General features: G+C 42.6%; 1 protein-coding gene across 3 annotated transcripts in view; it reads left to right on the plus strand.

The window, feature by feature from the left end:
• The first annotated feature begins 14,602 nt into the window (after nt 1–14,602).
• The window catches only part of FBXL5 (F-box and leucine rich repeat protein 5), a 54,639-nt gene continuing 52,426 nt past the window's right edge, over nt 14,603–16,815 (plus strand). For 2 of the 3 annotated variants that reach the window (XM_024119361.2, XM_028492126.2), the window contains exon 1: nt 14,604–14,784. In XM_024119361.2, the coding sequence (XP_023975129.1) occupies nt 14,701–14,784 (84 nt within the window). In that variant the 5' untranslated portion in view covers nt 14,604–14,700. Of the gene's footprint in view, nt 14,785–16,815 lie in introns of all 3 variants that reach the window. The other variant, XM_024119363.3, reaches the window with a different exon arrangement.

Here is a 16,815-nt window from a genome sequence, read left to right on the forward strand (position 1 = left end):
TCATAAGACATTTTAAAACATATATTACCCAGCAATATATTATCTACTCTAAATATATCTAATTCAGTTTTGTGTGAAGTTATATATAAACAACATAACATGTCCTGTGCGAACTGATCTTGCTACGTATATCCAAGAAACTAAAAGCTATGCAGCTTATTATCATCAAATTGGATTTTGAAATCTTTATAGACTTGTAATGAGTATTGCTTCTAAATGTTCTGCAGTAGTAAAACATAAATGAGCTACTGTGCTGGCACTCTGCATATTTTTTTTATTAATTAGATATAAAGTTATACACACCATATCCAAACATGCTGTAAGAAAATATGTGAAGCATTTTCTGTCTCTCAATATGCTTTAATGATGATAGTAAGATTTTATCACTAACAATGGTGGAAAGACTAAGAAATTAGACTGGAAACTCGAATGTATTTTTCCCCTTTCTTTATCAGTAAATTCAGCAGGTTGTTTCCAAGGAGATTTAATTTTGAAGATTTTAAGCTTTTATTTAAAAAATACCATTGGCAGTTTAATAAACCCACATATTAAATTATCCTCATTATAATCTCGTGTACTTTTTTTTTCGCTGTAGAATGTGGCTTGCATGAAATCAAAATTTGCTGTTTAAAATAAATATTTTTCTCCTTATTGCCACTATTTTACACCCCAGATCCAGCAGTTGAACTTGAACAGTTTTCAATTCATCATTCTTTATTCTTTTTGCTTAAAAAATATGGTTTAAGTGCAATTTGTATTAGTTTTATTAAAATGTTACAATTCACAAGTTCAAAAATATCACACTAGATGTTTCCTGACCATCTTTCAAATCAGATGAGAAGACAGCAACCAATTCATGTTTTATTTATCACATTCCCTCCATTAATTGTTCCTTGTAACAGTTGCCACTGCTGAGCATGGTATTTGTGGCAGTAGGTACAGTCCTTGCTCACACTTTGAGTAAGTTGCTCTGGCATTTTCTATGAAAAAGATTTGCTGATTTCAGTCCACAATTAGCTTGTGACCTGTTGTTTTTCAAAGCACTATATTACGCCATTTGATTTGCATTTAGAGGCAATATGAGACTTTGCTTAGTCTCATTTGAGTGTTATGCCGAGTCTTTCCATATCTACATGTCAAATAGGAGGGTCACATACATACTTAGTATGTAATTCATGAGTAGTATAAGTTGTTTAATATGTGTTGAAACTTTCACTTTAACAAATATTGAATGCCTGCCTATACAGTATGCCAAGTGTGATGCTAGGCACTTTTACATTTGCTTTCTCATAGATTGCCATGAAGGTTATAGAGCTTGCCCATGATCATGTGGTTGTTTAGTGAAAGAGCCAAAGAGTAGAACCAAAGTACTCTGACGTGCATTCAAGTGCCCTTTGCACCATACCATGATTCTAATCATTAAGAGTGGAATGAGATTTTCACAATTAACAGTTGCAATTTGTAACAGTACTATTATGGTTTAAATTTTCACATTAAACCAGAAAGTATTCAACATCTGGTAATTTCTTTTTAAATGAAGCTTATTTAATAAGCTGAAAACACTACCAGTGTTTAAAACCCTAATCTAGTTAGCAGTTGGGTGAATTTTCTCCGTTAATACCACATGGCCTAACAGGCTGCATTGTCATCAGAGCAACAACAACAACAAATCTCATATATCTAAAATCTGAAAAGTTAAATCAGCCTAAAAGATTTGTATTACAGGAACAAGATAACTAAATGGTCTTTTTAAAAAAGAGTGTGTCAAATAGGAACTTGATGCAATTCTGTTTGCAATCAGCCACAAGGAAAGTGAATCAACTTCCTCTTGCTTCAGCCCAAGGGTGTGGCATGTGGTCTTGAACAACTAACTTGTGACCCAGATTTCTTTGAAGGACTCCTCTAGAGAACACAAGTGCATGTATACTGTAGTCGTATACTGTAATCATCAGAGTCTTAGCAACAGCTAAATCCATCTCAGCTGAGAGCCCATGGTTTTTGTTTTCCTTTTTTTTTTGTTTAGTTTTGCTTTTTTCCTAATGTCAGGATTTCTGTGTAGTTTTGACTGAAGGTCAGGTAGTCTCATTCTAAGTTTGTGTTCCTTTCCTCAGATAAATTTTAGCTCTGCTCAAGTGGTATAAAATTTCAACTGTTATTACATGTTTTAATACACTGATTGAGGCTCTGGTATGCACAAAGCTCCATCCTAGGCAATGGAGTTGGTGAGGGGCATGGGAAAGGGTGAGACAAATGTAGCTTGGAGTGCATACTTTGGGCATTCCCTGTGGGCACTCGGATTCAGATAACTTTAGGTACATCTGGCATACTGGTAGGGTGGCCCCAGAAAAGTTTTACGAAATTTACTGAGGTAACTTATGCAAGGCAGATCATCTTAAGGGAAAAAGAAATGAGCTGGACCAACACTAAAACCATTGTTGGAGTGAAGGAGGGATTTTGAATGTGATGGTATGGCTGTACCTCAAATCTGCCCTGGTTCAGACTCCCAAGAGCATATCTGATGCCCAGGGAGCTAGAGGGCTCTAAGTGAATACAGTTGAAAGCTACTTCACTAAATACATGATGCTCAAGTAACCTTCCTTTGGGACCTCTTTAACAGTATGTCACAAAGAAGAAAGCCATTCTTTACTACCTTGGCACCTAAGCTCATGATGATATGAGAATAGAGGGCTCAGGGGAAGAAAGGAAGAGACACAGTGACTCACTTGTCATCTGGGGTAGCCATATCTCTATAAAGGGAGTGAATTTGTTACTGAGCCTGTGAGAAACATCCCTGGGGATTCAGAGCACTTCTTAGTAATGATGGGGAGGTTCTCCTGAAGCTGCAAATTCTGCACTTGCTGGTGGGGCAGTGAATCATTTAGATTCACATATTAATGGTATTGTGACCTCATCTGTATCTGTGGGCTGCTGGGGCCTGGGGAAATATGGGTTATATAAAGATGAATAAAACAGTGTCCCTACCTTCAAAAAGGGCTCACTAGAGTGGGGAAAAAGACATGGTCATATGGATAAAAGTAAAATGCAATATATTCAATATTGTAAGTGATGTACTACACCGGGTACCTTATTGAATGACACCTATGAGTATTTGCATCCTATTCTGTAGAAATTGGGGCACCATTAAATGTTTTTAATTAAGGGAGAGTTATCAGATCTACGTTAGAAACGTTTCTGACTAGCTGGTTTGGCAGAAGGATTGAATGAGAAGAAGCTACAATCAGGGAGACTGGTAGTTCAAGCAAAAGGTAAGTAGGGCCTAAACTAGGTCCATATCAATGTGAGTAGAGAAGGGGTTGGATTAGAGATCTTTAAGAGGACTGTGTATTTTATTAGATATTCAAGTGATAGTGAGAGCTTTTAAAATAACTCTAAAATCTCTAGAGACTGTATCATATATTAAAAGATACAGATTGTGGTGCTAGACTGCCTACATTAGAATCTTGGCTCTGCTATTAACAGGATAGCCTTGGGCAAAGTATGTATCTCTTCCATCTCAGTCTATTCATCTGTAAAGTAGGGAGGATAATAGTACCTACACTCCATACAGCCATTCTGCGAAAAAAAGCTATAATTTAACACCATAAGTCCTTAGCAGAGGGCTTTGTACTCAAGTTTGTTTGCTATTGTTATTCTAGCTGGGTGACTAGATGAACCCTGATAAAAGTCAGGATGATGAGAATACAAAGACTTGGCAGGCTCAGAGGACAGAGAAAATGGTGAGTTCACTTTTGGATATACTGAGTCTGGAATTTCTGACGCACAGTGTCTGTTGAATAACAATAGAAATGAATGGATTTTTCTTTTTTAAAGAACTTTGGTTATGTGCCAGGCACTGTTATAAACTCTTTACCTGTATAATCCCATTTAATTATCACACAATGCTGTCAGATAATTTGTATTATTTCCATTTTACAGTTTATTTAGCAAAAGAGTAAACAGGCCTGTGGCTTAACAATATTAACAAAACCTCGGGGCTTCCCTGGTGGCGCAGTGGTTAAGAATCCCCCTGCCAGTGCAGGCGACATGGGTTCAAGTCCTGGTCCGGGAAGATCCCACATGCCGCAGAGCAACTAAGCCTGTGTGCCACAACTACTGAGCCTGCGCTCTAGAGCCTGTGAGCCACAACTACTGAGCCCGCGTGCCACAACTACTGAAGCCCGTGCGCCCAGAGCCCATGCTCTGCAACAAGAGAAGCCACCGCAATGAGAAGCCCGCATACTGCAACAAAGAGTAGCCCCCGCTCTCTGCAACTAGAGAAAGCCCGCGTGCAGCAACAAAGACCCAACACAGCCAAAAATAAAGAAATAAATTTATATATAAAAAAAAATAAACCTCATTCCCAGAAGGCAAAGGAAGTTGTGATTTACTCTGTTAGTAGTAAGTGAGAAAGTAGATCAGCTGGGATTGGACCCAGACAATCTGATTCCCACGCTGGTATGCTGAACCACTATAATGGCTCAAACCATTTTGAACCTCTGGCTTCTAGTATCTCTTAACACTACAGTTTATTAAGATACAGTATCCTATTTTATGTAGTGTTAAATGTTTAATAATAAAAATACCTGTCATTAAGTGAATGGCTACTATATGCCAAGCATTATATGTATAATCTTCAATCTCCACAATAACCTGTCAAGGTATTATAATCGATATTTTACTGCAGTGGAGACTAAGGCTCAGAAATGTTCAGGAACTTGCCCGTAGTTGCATAATTATGGAGAGATTTGAGCTCCTCTCTGTTTATTCCTGAAGTCTGTTTCATTTCTGTATCATTCATGTAGTAATCTATCATGCAAATTTAACTATATTACATTTAGTGTATCATGTCATTGTGTTTTCCAAATGATACCATGAGTTCCATGAATTCTACAACCACCTTATGAAGTTTGAGAATCAGTTTTAATTATGGATGTGTAGTCAAAAACTGGGATAGTATTTTTCAAACTTTAGTTACATAGGAATCCTGTATAGGGTCTGAGACTTTGCCCCACATGTATTGAATCAAATTTCCAAGAGTGAGTCTCAGAAATCAGATCTTTAAAAGGATGGGATGTGTTCTTAATCAGGTTCCCAGAGGACTATATTCTGAAGAACACTGTAAGGGATGGGGCTAGTTCACGTACCCTTGGCATCTGAGCTCTCTGGTTGAAGTCTTATTGTACTTGCATTGTCAGCACCATACAGTTTATTAACTCTTAATTATTTCAGAGCTTCTCTCATTAATTTAGCTGAGAGCAAGCACTTAGCTAAGAACCTTGAAGCAGTACGTATTCTGTCTCCTGTTCTGCGACATATTATTTCCCACTGTCTGCACCCCTTTTCACTGATGAAGCTCTAGGCAGGCTATATGGTAAGACTTGTGTTTAACAGAAAGTGAAGTGTGATGCTGTACAAGAGGGAAAGAGTATCGCAGTACAGTGAAAATGAGAGATCTGGCTTCAAATTCAACTTGTACCTCTGAGCTTTGATTCCCTCGTCGGTAAAACTGGGTTGGCAGAACCTAATTCACAATGTTGTCAGATAATGCGGTGCCTGGTATACAGTTAGTCTTTCAATGACTGATGACTATCATCAATGCGTAATTTACCCCTGCGTTTGGAGAGGAAGATCATAGAAGTATTAAGTTGTGTGTAAAAAAAAAAAGGGAGGGCTTCCCTGGTGGCGCAGTGGTTGAGAGTCCGCCTGCCGATGCAGGGGACACGGGTTCGTGCCCCAGTCCGGGAAGATCCCACATGCCACGGAGCGGCTGGGCCCGTGAACCATGGGTCCGCCTGCTGATGCAGGGGACACGGGTTCGTGCCCCAGTCCGGGAAGATCCCACATGCCACGGAGCGGCTGGGCCCGTGAACCATGGCCACTGAGCCTGTGTGTCTGGAGCCTGTGCTCCACAACGGGAGAGGCCACAACAGTGAGAGGCCTGCGTACCACAAAAAAAAAAAAAAAAAAAAAAGGGATATCATTTTTCAGGAATGTTCAGTTAGAGACAGGCAAGATTAAACATGTATAAGTTTGTGATTCTTCATGAGTAATAGCATTCCTTTTATTTTGACCCATCCTAAAGCTGACTCAAATTGGACATTTACATTTGGTAAGTATTTCACAACCATATCTTACTTATTATTTCCCTGCAGACTCGGTCAATATGACTTACTATTTTATTTTATGTGGCTAGACTGTCAGCTTCACTGTATCCTCATGAAAGAACCTGAGCTAGAATGACCTGCTAAGCCACTCTGGGATGCTTGATCCTCAGAAACTGTGAAACAAATGTTTTAAACCACTAAGTTTTGGGGTACTCTGTTATACAGCAATAGATAACTAATACCATGAGACAAAGAGAAAACCTGTATCTTGTTTCAGCCACTGTCATTTTGTATATTCTGTCACTTAACAGCCAAATCTGAGTCCCTCCTTTCTCCAGTTAAATTAATTTGTAGAATTAACCTAAAAAAAAAAAAGTCTTTCAAGGTGCTATTTCTGGAGTCCCAGAGACTGAGAACTGGAGGACACCAAAGAAAGCGTCTTGTCCAATCTCTTCATTTTATACGTGAAAGTAACAGCTAATATTTAGTGTTTCCTGTGCCAGGCTTTTTGCTAAGTTCTATATAACATGTAATTCTCAGGATATCCTGTGAGGTAGAGACTCTGTCCTATTTTACAGGTGAGGAAACTGGGTCCACACTCCTACCCACTTTGCCTTACTGTCTCTCTATTGTTAAAGAATACTTTTCAAACAGTTCTATCACAAGCATATGCCAATGTTTTATTATAATCTTGCACATAAGGGAAAAAATCTGTAGTCATCCAAAGAATCATCCTGGTAGAGACATTTTAGGAAAAGTGACTGGAATGAATCACAAACTAGTTATAAAGAAAATAATGATTGGTTAAAGGTCAATTAACTCGATCTGGGTTGTTGGTGACTGATTTCCCATAATAGAGAAGCACTTTGCCTGGCAGAGTCCTTTTTACATGTGTCATAGATTAATCAATATGTATTAATTATTTATCGCCCCTTATCACTCTCAAAAGTGTCTGTACAGATGAGAAAACTGACGCCCGAGAGTGGACCACTGATTTGCCTAAGGTCCCATGGAAAGGTAGTTAGTGGCAGAGATGGAATTAGAACTCAGGCCAATGTTTTATGTATTAAACAAGTTGTTCCCCCCAAACCCAGCTATTAGTCAATTAATGGAAATCAGAGGTATATATGACACTCTTGTTTCTTTCCGCCTACATAGCTCTTAGCATTTTAAAAATTCCTGGGAGTTGCCTTATGTACCTCGGGATATTTTTTGTACTGTGTCCTGGCTTTATGAGGAAGGAAGGAAACAGAACTGATACTTCCCTAAATACTTTTTTCCCTTCTCTGTAGGCAGAGATTAAGCAATCACCGGCCTGATTTCATCATTACAATGAATGTAAGCCTGACAATTTACAGGAAACTTATTGTTCCTTTCCATTCCGAAACTTGTGATACTTTCCCTCACTACATGTTGCAAACAGCTAAGTCAAGTTGTCTGTGATAGTAGTCGACACCTTTCCCTTGGGCCGTATTCACTGCACTATTCAGCAAGTTAGCTCATAATAGAGCCTTTGATTGGAGTTGGTGTTGACTTGGCAATATTTATTAAGAACAGGTAAGCGATACACAGGTATGTCTAGGAAATGGAAGGCTCTTACCTGTCTGGAACTTTTGCAAAGAAACATCATGGACCACTGTGTACATCTTATCTCCACCTTTCTACTGGAGTAAACTATGGTCTTCGCGTTACGTAAGCTGTTTCTTTTCCAAAGATAATCTAAGGAACTGAAGTACTCTATATTTGGACACATATAGTTTGTGGAGTGGCCTACATTCTTCTTTGTCACCTTTCGCTCCTGTTCAGGGGTCAATAGCACATATTAGGCATTTAGTTTGTTGACATAAACTGATGACAGAGAGCTGTCTTTCAGTGTAAGGTTAAGTACAGGTTGTAGGACGAGGAAGACATAGATTTATATTCCTGATTTTCCACTCACTAGCTCTATGACCTTGGACAAGTCAATAACTCTAAACATTATTTTCTTTTTCCTGTCAAGTGGGGAAAAACAGTAGAACCTCCCACATATGGTAGTTGTGAGGATTACACGTGACAATTCATGTAAAGCACTTATAATACATGTTAAGACCTCAATACATCTTAATTATTGTTTTCTTCTGTTTACCTCCACCTGTATCTTTTCTCTTTCCTTTAATCCTTCCCCCACTCTGCTTTTCCTCATCTTTTAATTTCTGTCCTATCTGTCCCTTTTGCTTTTATGCCTCTTCCTCTTCTCAGCTCTTCTGTTATCCTATGCCTTTGTATATGTCCAAGCATTTCTTTTTTTCATGTATGAGGCATCAGTGAATCACCTCTAGGGGAGAGAGCTCCACACCTTGAAAAAAAGGGCACAGTAAGTAGCACCCGTATTCCAATCTGATGACTTATTCTTATTTATTTAATTTATTTTTGGCTGCGTTGGGCCTCAGTTGTGGCATGCAGGATCTTCGTTGAGGCATGCAGGATCTTTTGTTGTGGCGTGCAGGCTTCTCTCTAATTGTGGAGTGCGGGTTTTCTCTTCTGTAGTTGTGGCACGCGGGCCCAGTTGCCCCGTGGCATGTGGGATCTTAGTTCCCTGATCAGGGATCGAGGCTGCGTCCCCTGCATTGTAAAGCGGATTCTTTACCACTGGACCACCAGGGAAGTCCCTGATGCCTTATTCTTTTAGTCAAGAACGTGCTCCAAAAATGCAAACTTAAAGTTCTGGGAATGGACACAGACTCACCGTGAGCACAAAGGGCCACGGAACAGGAAAATGCCCAATGTGGTAGATCCCCCCACCCCAACTTTCTAGCAACTATGTGGACTTTAAAAAGATCTGGCAGCTAGGGTGGCCTAGCCAAAGTGAAGACGGTCCTGTGTGTATATCCTATAGGAAGTGCAGCAGGGGCTTGGTGGTCTAAAGAAGAGAAGTCAGCTAGAACTCACTGGAATGGCTTCCTACTGACAAGCTGGGAAAGGCCCATGTCAGAAGGAAGGGACTGCGTGGCAGGACATGAAGGTGCAAGTCTCCAGGCACAGGTATAGGAAGCATCCCAGGACTCTATATGTCTCTGCAGTAGGCTGGGGCTTCCAAGAGACTGGGTATAGCTCTGAAATGATGGATCTAATGGTGATTGATATTAATTAAACTGAAATCTTTAAAAAAACTTAATTTTTTTCAAATACAAAATTTGGAAGAAAGTTTTGTTACAATTTTGAGAAAAAAGTAGCTCCCCGCTCCCCCAAATCAGCCACAGCCCCACTACCAAAAGACAGCCACTGTCAACATTTTGATATATTTCCTTTTATCCCCTTTCAAATGCATTTATAAAATACAGTTGCCATAAGGTTGTTTGTATTATATTCATTTCTGTATTCTGACATTAAAAGTAAACATGCTCATTTAAAACATTGGAAAGAATAGAAAAATATAAGGGAGGGAGGGACTCATCTATAACTTTTGTCAATCAGAGGAGACATTAAGGCTTTGTGTCATTTATGCCATCCTTTTTATGCATTTTTGTAAGCCTGTTATGGATTATGTGCAATTTTGATTCTGCTTTTTTCAGTTAACCTTATATCATACCTGTTTCCCCAAGGTCATTAAAAACAGTATCCCTACCCTCAAAGATGCTTCCAGTCCTACCAGGAAAATTGATGTGGACCCAAGGGCATCATAAGCAGAGTAACCAGAGGCAGAGCAGATTAGATACAATTTTGGGATAAACATAAAATGGCTCTACCTGCAATTAGCCCGGTTGCTACTGCTTATATATAATCGAACATTTTAGTATTTTTAAAGATTTAAAAGTCTTTTAAAATGCATTATTATTAACAAATTTTTATAACTGTAAGAACAATAGGTGAACACAGTAAAATATTAAAACTGTATCAAAGGGTATTTGGAAGGCATTTAACTGTTTCCCATCCTAGAAGCCCTGCTCACAAATTTCTGCTGTCTTATCCTAGAAACACATACTATACTTTTTTTTTTTAAACACAAAAGAGAACATATTTAACAAAGTGTTCTCTACATTGTTTTTCTTCTTAACTTAGAACATCTTGGTTTCATTCCATATCAGGAAACATAGATCTACCTTATACTTTTTAACAGATGCCTGTTTGTCCATTGAATGAATGTACTATAATTTATTTATCTAATATCCAGTTGATAGACAGCTAGTTGTTTCCAATTATTTTTGTCATTGTGCAAAAGATTTTATTATATCTTTTGTGACAAGCTTTTCTTTCCATAGTGTTGTGGGCTGAATTGTGTTCCTCCCAAATTCATATGTTGAAGCCCTAATCCTCAGTATGTCAGAACGTGACTGTATTTGGAGATAGGGCCTTTAAAGATGTGATTAAGTTAAAATGAAGTGGTTAGGGTGGACCCTAATGCAATCTTCCTGGTGTCCTTATTTGAGAAGGAGATTAGGACATAGACACCAGACATACACAAGCACAGAGCAAAGGCCATGTGAGGACACTGTGAGAAGGTGGCCATTTGCAAGCCAAGGAGAGAGGACTTGGAAGAAATCAAACCTGCTAACACCTCAGTGTTGGGCTTCCAGAACTGCAAGAAGAGAAATTTCTGTTGTTTAAGTCTGTGGTATTTTGTTATGACAGCCCCAGCAAACAAATACACACAGGCACTCATCTGTATATAGTGAAAACCAATGGGGAAATAGCATTCACTATTTAAGTTTAAATAAAGAAAGTAAAAGTTTGGGGCAAATTGAAGGCTTATGTATATTTCATTTTCTGAGGTCCATGTGCGTATAAAGTATCTGAAAGGAAAATGAAAAAAAAAACCAAAACAAACGGTAGCATCTGGCCTCACATTCCAACTCAGCGGCTATCTTTTCTTTTAATAATGCCATCATCCCTGCTAAGAGCTTTACTCCTAAATCAACCTAGCATGCTGCAGCAATTGTTGATTGGCTTTTTTTTTTTTTTTTTTGGCGGTACGCGGGCCTCTCACTGCTGTGGCCTCTCCTGTTGTGGAGCACAGGCTCTGGACGCGCAGGCTCAGCGGCCATGGCTCACGGGCCCAGCCGCTCCGCGGCATGTGGATCCTCCCAGACTGGGGCACGAACCTGTGTCCCCTGCATTGGCAGGCGGACTCTCAACCACAGCGCCACCAGGGAAGCCCTGATTGGCTATTTTGACTGATAGTAAGCATCAACTCTGGTACTGAGTTAGGACTGGGATTCCAGCTGTTGGGGATAGCAACAGCTTTTCATTGCTTGCTTTCACAAGTAACCGCTGCAGGGTAAAGTGCTGTGTCACACACTCAGCTAAATGGAGTTAAATATAAATGCCTTAGAACTGACTCTCCCTGACCAGTAACCCTCTCCAGGGCCCTAAAAACCAGGGTTGGAAAATACCAGTGAAGAGACCTCATGTCATCATACATTTAGGTCACCAGGGAATGATTTGGCATTTTCTTCCCCTGTAGCATGCTGTTTTCAGAGAGAATTAGAGAAGGAAAGAACGAATTACCAATCCACCAGGCACTATACACTTTGGATTTTCACTGCTCTGTTCATATGCCTTATCTAGTCTCCTTGTTACCCACAGCTAGATGGTCTGTTAGAATTCCTTTGCTTTCATTTACCAGAAGAAATCATAAAGCCATGATTAAACTGACAACCTTAGCCTTAATAACAGTTCCTGATCTGATGTAGGAACCTATAAAAACGATATTACACTGATCAATGTCTTCTTTCTGGGGCTAAAGTTTAATGTAAATCAATCATTTATTCTGGATATATCAGGTGATTAATTATTATCTTACTCAGCATATGGAGCAAATGTTAATAACTTCTTCTGAAGGGAAGAATGAATCACAGGACTTATTTTTTTATATTACTTTATTTCTTTCATTTTGTCATCTTAAATTCCCTGAAATGGCCAGTCCAACGTGGCTGTAGTTTAGCTAACTATACAGCTTCAAATTCTAGGTTACAGTGAAACTGTGGGTGGATGGACTTTTTTGTTGTTAAACACATATTTAATGTGCATGGTTCTAGGGGTACACTGGTGAACAACAGACACAAACAGGTATTGGGAAATAAAACATGGTGTATTAAAAGCTAGTTAAAATGAGGAAATTATAGAATGCCATGAACTTCCCTCATTCCTTCTTTCTTTATTCAACAACTATTGAGTACTAAGTGTATGTAAGATACGCATTGTTCTAAGTGCTAAAGATAAAACTATGTACATATTCTCATGGAGCTCATTGCTCTATATAACTGGTTGACCTGAGGTCTGGGTCTACATTCCAAGATAGCTAGAGTGACAGATCAGAATGAAGTAAAGAAATAGATGGAAAATAAGAAAATGTCTTTTGGGGGTATTTAAAAATATAGTGGCAAAGCCATAGTGAAAGAGTAGAGTTTTAAAAGAAAGGAGAAGGGGAGAGGATGGGAGAAAATGAGAGAGATATCAAGGACCTTATCTATATTCTATTACTTAGGTGTTATTCCTGTTTCTAGGACAGACTCTGTATAAACCGTCATCTCTGTATCCCACACAACTAACAGGGTGCCTGGGACGGTGTTATTGGACCTAGATTTATATGTCCAGATTACTCACTAATTTGTGGGATGCTAGGTAATTACCAGAATGCCTTCAATACTTAGTTTCCTACAGTACTACCTCACAGATTTGTTTTATTTAATAATGATAGCTTACAGACAGTACTATGTGCTAGGTACTATTATAAACAATTCAAATGTATGAACTCTCTTAATTCTCATAACAATCCTATGAGGTAGGTATTTGTCTTGGCTCAGACTGTTATAAAAAAATACCATAGATTGGGTGGCTTATAAACAGCTGAAATTTGCTTGTCCTGGTCCTAGAGGTTGGAAGTCCAAGATCAGGGTGTCAGCATGGTGAGGGCCAGACTGCTGATTTCTCCCTGTGTTCTCACATGGGGAAGAGCAGAGAAGGGAAGCAAGCTCTTTAGGGGACTCATTATTAGGGTTTTACCTTCATGATGTCATCTAATCCTATTATCTCCCAAAGGCCCACCTCCTAATAACACCACATGAGGGGTGGGGTTTCAACATTTGAATTTGAGTTAGGCATAAGCACTGAGTTCATGGCTGTATTAACCCCATTTTATATACGAGGAAACTGAGGCACAGAGAAGTCACGGTAGCTTGCTCAAGGTCGTACATGTAGTATATGGCAAACGAGGAATCCAACTTCATCTCCAATCTGTGCTTTTAAACACTGCTTATATTGCCTCTCAATAAATGTCACATAGTAAGATTAGAGATAAACATATGAATTCTTCTGCAAAGTTCTTTCTTACAACCTTCTACTCCATCATTTATTGAATACTTATCAAGTCCTTATATTGTCATGGAACTGTGATAGATAATACAGATACAAGGGGTGAACAGAACATGCGGTTCTTGCTCTCCTAGAGTTTATTGTCATTAAGCAAATAACATAACGCTTCCCAGGTTCTTAGCCTTCCCTGTTTTCTCCCATTTCTCTGTGTCTATTAATCCTCCAGCCAGCTAGTCCAGGGTTGATCTGGATGAGCAAAGCCCGTAATAGGGTCTTCCTAGGTCTCCTGGAGGGCTGGGGCCGGGATGAGGTGACCTGTCGGGAAGAGCCAGACTGACTTTTTCTTGGCAGTGACCTGGTTTGTCTCTTTCTCTCTGAGCCTCGGGTTAAAATGGAGGGATGTGTCTCGAACTTCTTTTCCGCACTAACTTTCTCTGATTATTTACCCTCCTCCTCAGCACCCAAGGCCCTTCTGACATCCCTGACCCGGCGTCCCTGTGCTTGAGGTACATTCCTACCTCCTTGATCCCCAGGAGCCATTTTCCCTCCTTGGACTCTCCAGAATTCCACGCGGCCCTTCCCTTTCGCCCGCCCCGGAGGAGATGCGTGGTCCCCGCCCAGCCTCCAGACCCAGGCTCCGAGCCCGCCCCGAGCCCACGGGCCGCCATTGTCCGGTCCTGTCCCACGTCCCCGTTTTCCTCATGGGGCGCAAGTTTTGGGAGCCCCCAGTCCTGGTTCCCCCAACCTATGGGGCCTGTGACCAGCGGGCAGGGAGGTCGGCGCTCGGGCCGGCATCGTCATGGGCAGGGAGACGAAGGGCGGCTCAGGAGGGCCGGGGCGCGCACAGCGCAGTCGCTCAGGCGGACCGGGCGGTCGGGCCGACAGCGGCCATTGTACTCGGTTGCCTCGGCCTCAAGACCTGGTGGGCATAGCGGCAAAAGGCGCTGACAGCACCCTAAAACGACACCCTCTCCTCTCAGATCACGTGTTTTCTGTTGCGAAACATAACAGACAAACAGGGAAACGACTTGGTTTCTTTTTCTGGCGCAGAAAAAGGACGAGGAACGAGAGTTGAGCGGGGAGGTAAAAGCGCGAGCCTCCGCCGCGCGCCCGGTCACGTGGTGCCGCAGGGACCGCATGGCGGCGACCCGCGCGCCCCCGCGTCCCGGCTGGCCCGGCAGCCCGGGCGCGCGCTCCGACGGGGCGGGCGCATGCGCAGGGGGGGGCGCCGCCTCTGCCCCGCGGCGAGGGTGTCTATGGAGAGGCGGCGGCCGCGCCTGCTGAGGCGGAGGCTGAGGCGGTGGCGATGGCGCCCTTCCCCGAAGAAGTGGACGTCTTCACCGCCCCACACTGGCGGATGAAGCAGCTGGTGGGGCTCTACTGCGACAAGGTAACGGTGTGCGGGGCCTCTGGCTCTGGGCGGCGCGGGCGGAGGGGAGGAGCGGGCCGGGTCCCTGGGCGGCCGGGCCTGCGCGGCGCCCTCAGCCCCCGGGGGCCGCGCCGGGCGAATTGCAGCCTGCGCAGCTGTCAGAGCCGTGCCCGCTGCCCCGTACCTTCCGCGGGGAGCCCACGCCCCGCCCGGCTGGCGGCCTCGGACGTGCCCTCGGAGCTCGCGCGGCGCGGCCCCTTCCCGGCCGAGGGCCTGGCCGCCCGCCGCCCTCGGGGCGGGCTCCCCGCGGCCGCTCCGGGCCTCCCGCCCCTGCCCCCAGCCCCCTGAGGGAGAGGGGCCCCTGCGCCCCTACCGACCTCTGGGGACCCCGGGCCGGCCACCTGTGGTGGCTTTCTCTCCCCCTGGCGCAGGCTGTTTCTGCAGTTGTCCGCCACCTCCCCCGTGAATACTGCCCCCCGCCCTACCCCCGGCCTGTGTTGGGCCTCCCCGATTCTCCTTACGAACACCCATCCATTCTTCTGAACCTCTGGCCCGCTTTCTGGCTCAACGAGCACCTTCTCCCAACCCCTCCCTGCTCATTTTACGCCCTAGCTTTTCTCTGGTTTGATTTGGGAGAAAACTCAGGTTTCGTGGCTTACGAACCAGAGAACCGTCACTCTTCTTTTGTGGTCATTTTTTTCCTTGCAACTTTTATTGTCCGGAGCATTTACTAGATGTCGATTTTGTTATAAGACAGCTATTCTCTGTTGGAATTCTTTACGTGGGCTCGAATAAAAGGGCCTCTGAACAAGTTGATTTAACTGCGAGAACCTTTTTGCACTCTTAATTGGTGCAGCATAAGCTGAAAAAGCACTTTTGTGAAGATAGTTCAGGGCTTTTTGCTAATGCTTTTTTGAGTCCACATTTTTGTCAAAAATTTATGTTGGGGAGAGTCCACATACGGATATTCCGAGAACCTGAGGCAATCCTGCTTCATGTAGAAATGAACCAAACAAAAAGCATTTAAAGACCTATTGCTTAAGCTTGGAAATCAACTTTGATGAACTTTCAGAAATTACATAGCACTAAGCAGAACCACTGTTGCGAGAAAAGACGTGTTCTTATAGCCCATGAGGTGGTTGGAGGATGCCCCGTGTTCAGTGCCAGGCCACACTTGAAAAGCACCTACAACCATCTTTTCCCTCCCTCCATTTTGAAAATTAAAAATACCCGATTCAGATACAGGTTTAAATACCATGGTAGTCTAGGCCAGTGGTTCTCAACCTTGTTTGCTCAGTAGAATCACCCTAAAGCTGTTAAAAATGCTGATGCTCAAGTCACTAAAGTCAGCATCTCTGAGGCTGGGACCCAGGCATCAAGTATAATTTAAAGCTCTCCAGGTGAGTCCAGTGTGCAGCCAAGGGTGAGAACACTTACGCAGGAGAAACATAATGAATGGGTAAGCCGTTAGTTAAGCTGTGTAACTCTGGAATTTAAAAAAAAAAAGTTTAATTTATTTAGTTTTGGCTGCATTGGGTCTTTTTGCTGCGCTCGGGTTTTCTCTGGTTGCCGCAAGCGGGGGACACTCTTTGTTGCGGCGGCTGGGCTTCTCTTTGCGATGGCTTCTCTTGTCGCGGAGCGTGGGCTCTAGGCGCGCGGGCTTCAGTAGTTGTAGCACGCGGGCTCAGTAGTTGTGGCTCGCGGGCTCGAGAGCACAGGCTCAGTAGTTGTGGCGCATGGACCCAGCTGCTCCGCGACATGTGGGATCCTCCCTGACCAGGGCTCGAACCTGTGTACCCCGCATTGGCGGGCAGATTCCTAACCACTGTGCCACCAGGGAAGCCCTAGATTTTTGAGTTAGCTTACTGTAGTGTTTTTACCAGCTCTGGCTTTTGAACTTAGTTATTTTGACAGTATCCTTTAATTGCAGGAAAGAAAAATGGGGAGGTTTTTTTACTTTCTCAAAACCAAAAAGGGAAAGTTAATGAGGAGTAGTAGAATTTGAGGTCTTCTCTCTAGACTGGGGAGAGGTAGTCCAGGACTACCTGAAAT

This window comes from Physeter macrocephalus, chromosome 7, assembly GCF_002837175.3.
Source record: "Physeter macrocephalus isolate SW-GA chromosome 7, ASM283717v5, whole genome shotgun sequence".
Lineage (NCBI taxonomy): Eukaryota > Metazoa > Chordata > Mammalia > Artiodactyla > Physeteridae > Physeter > Physeter macrocephalus.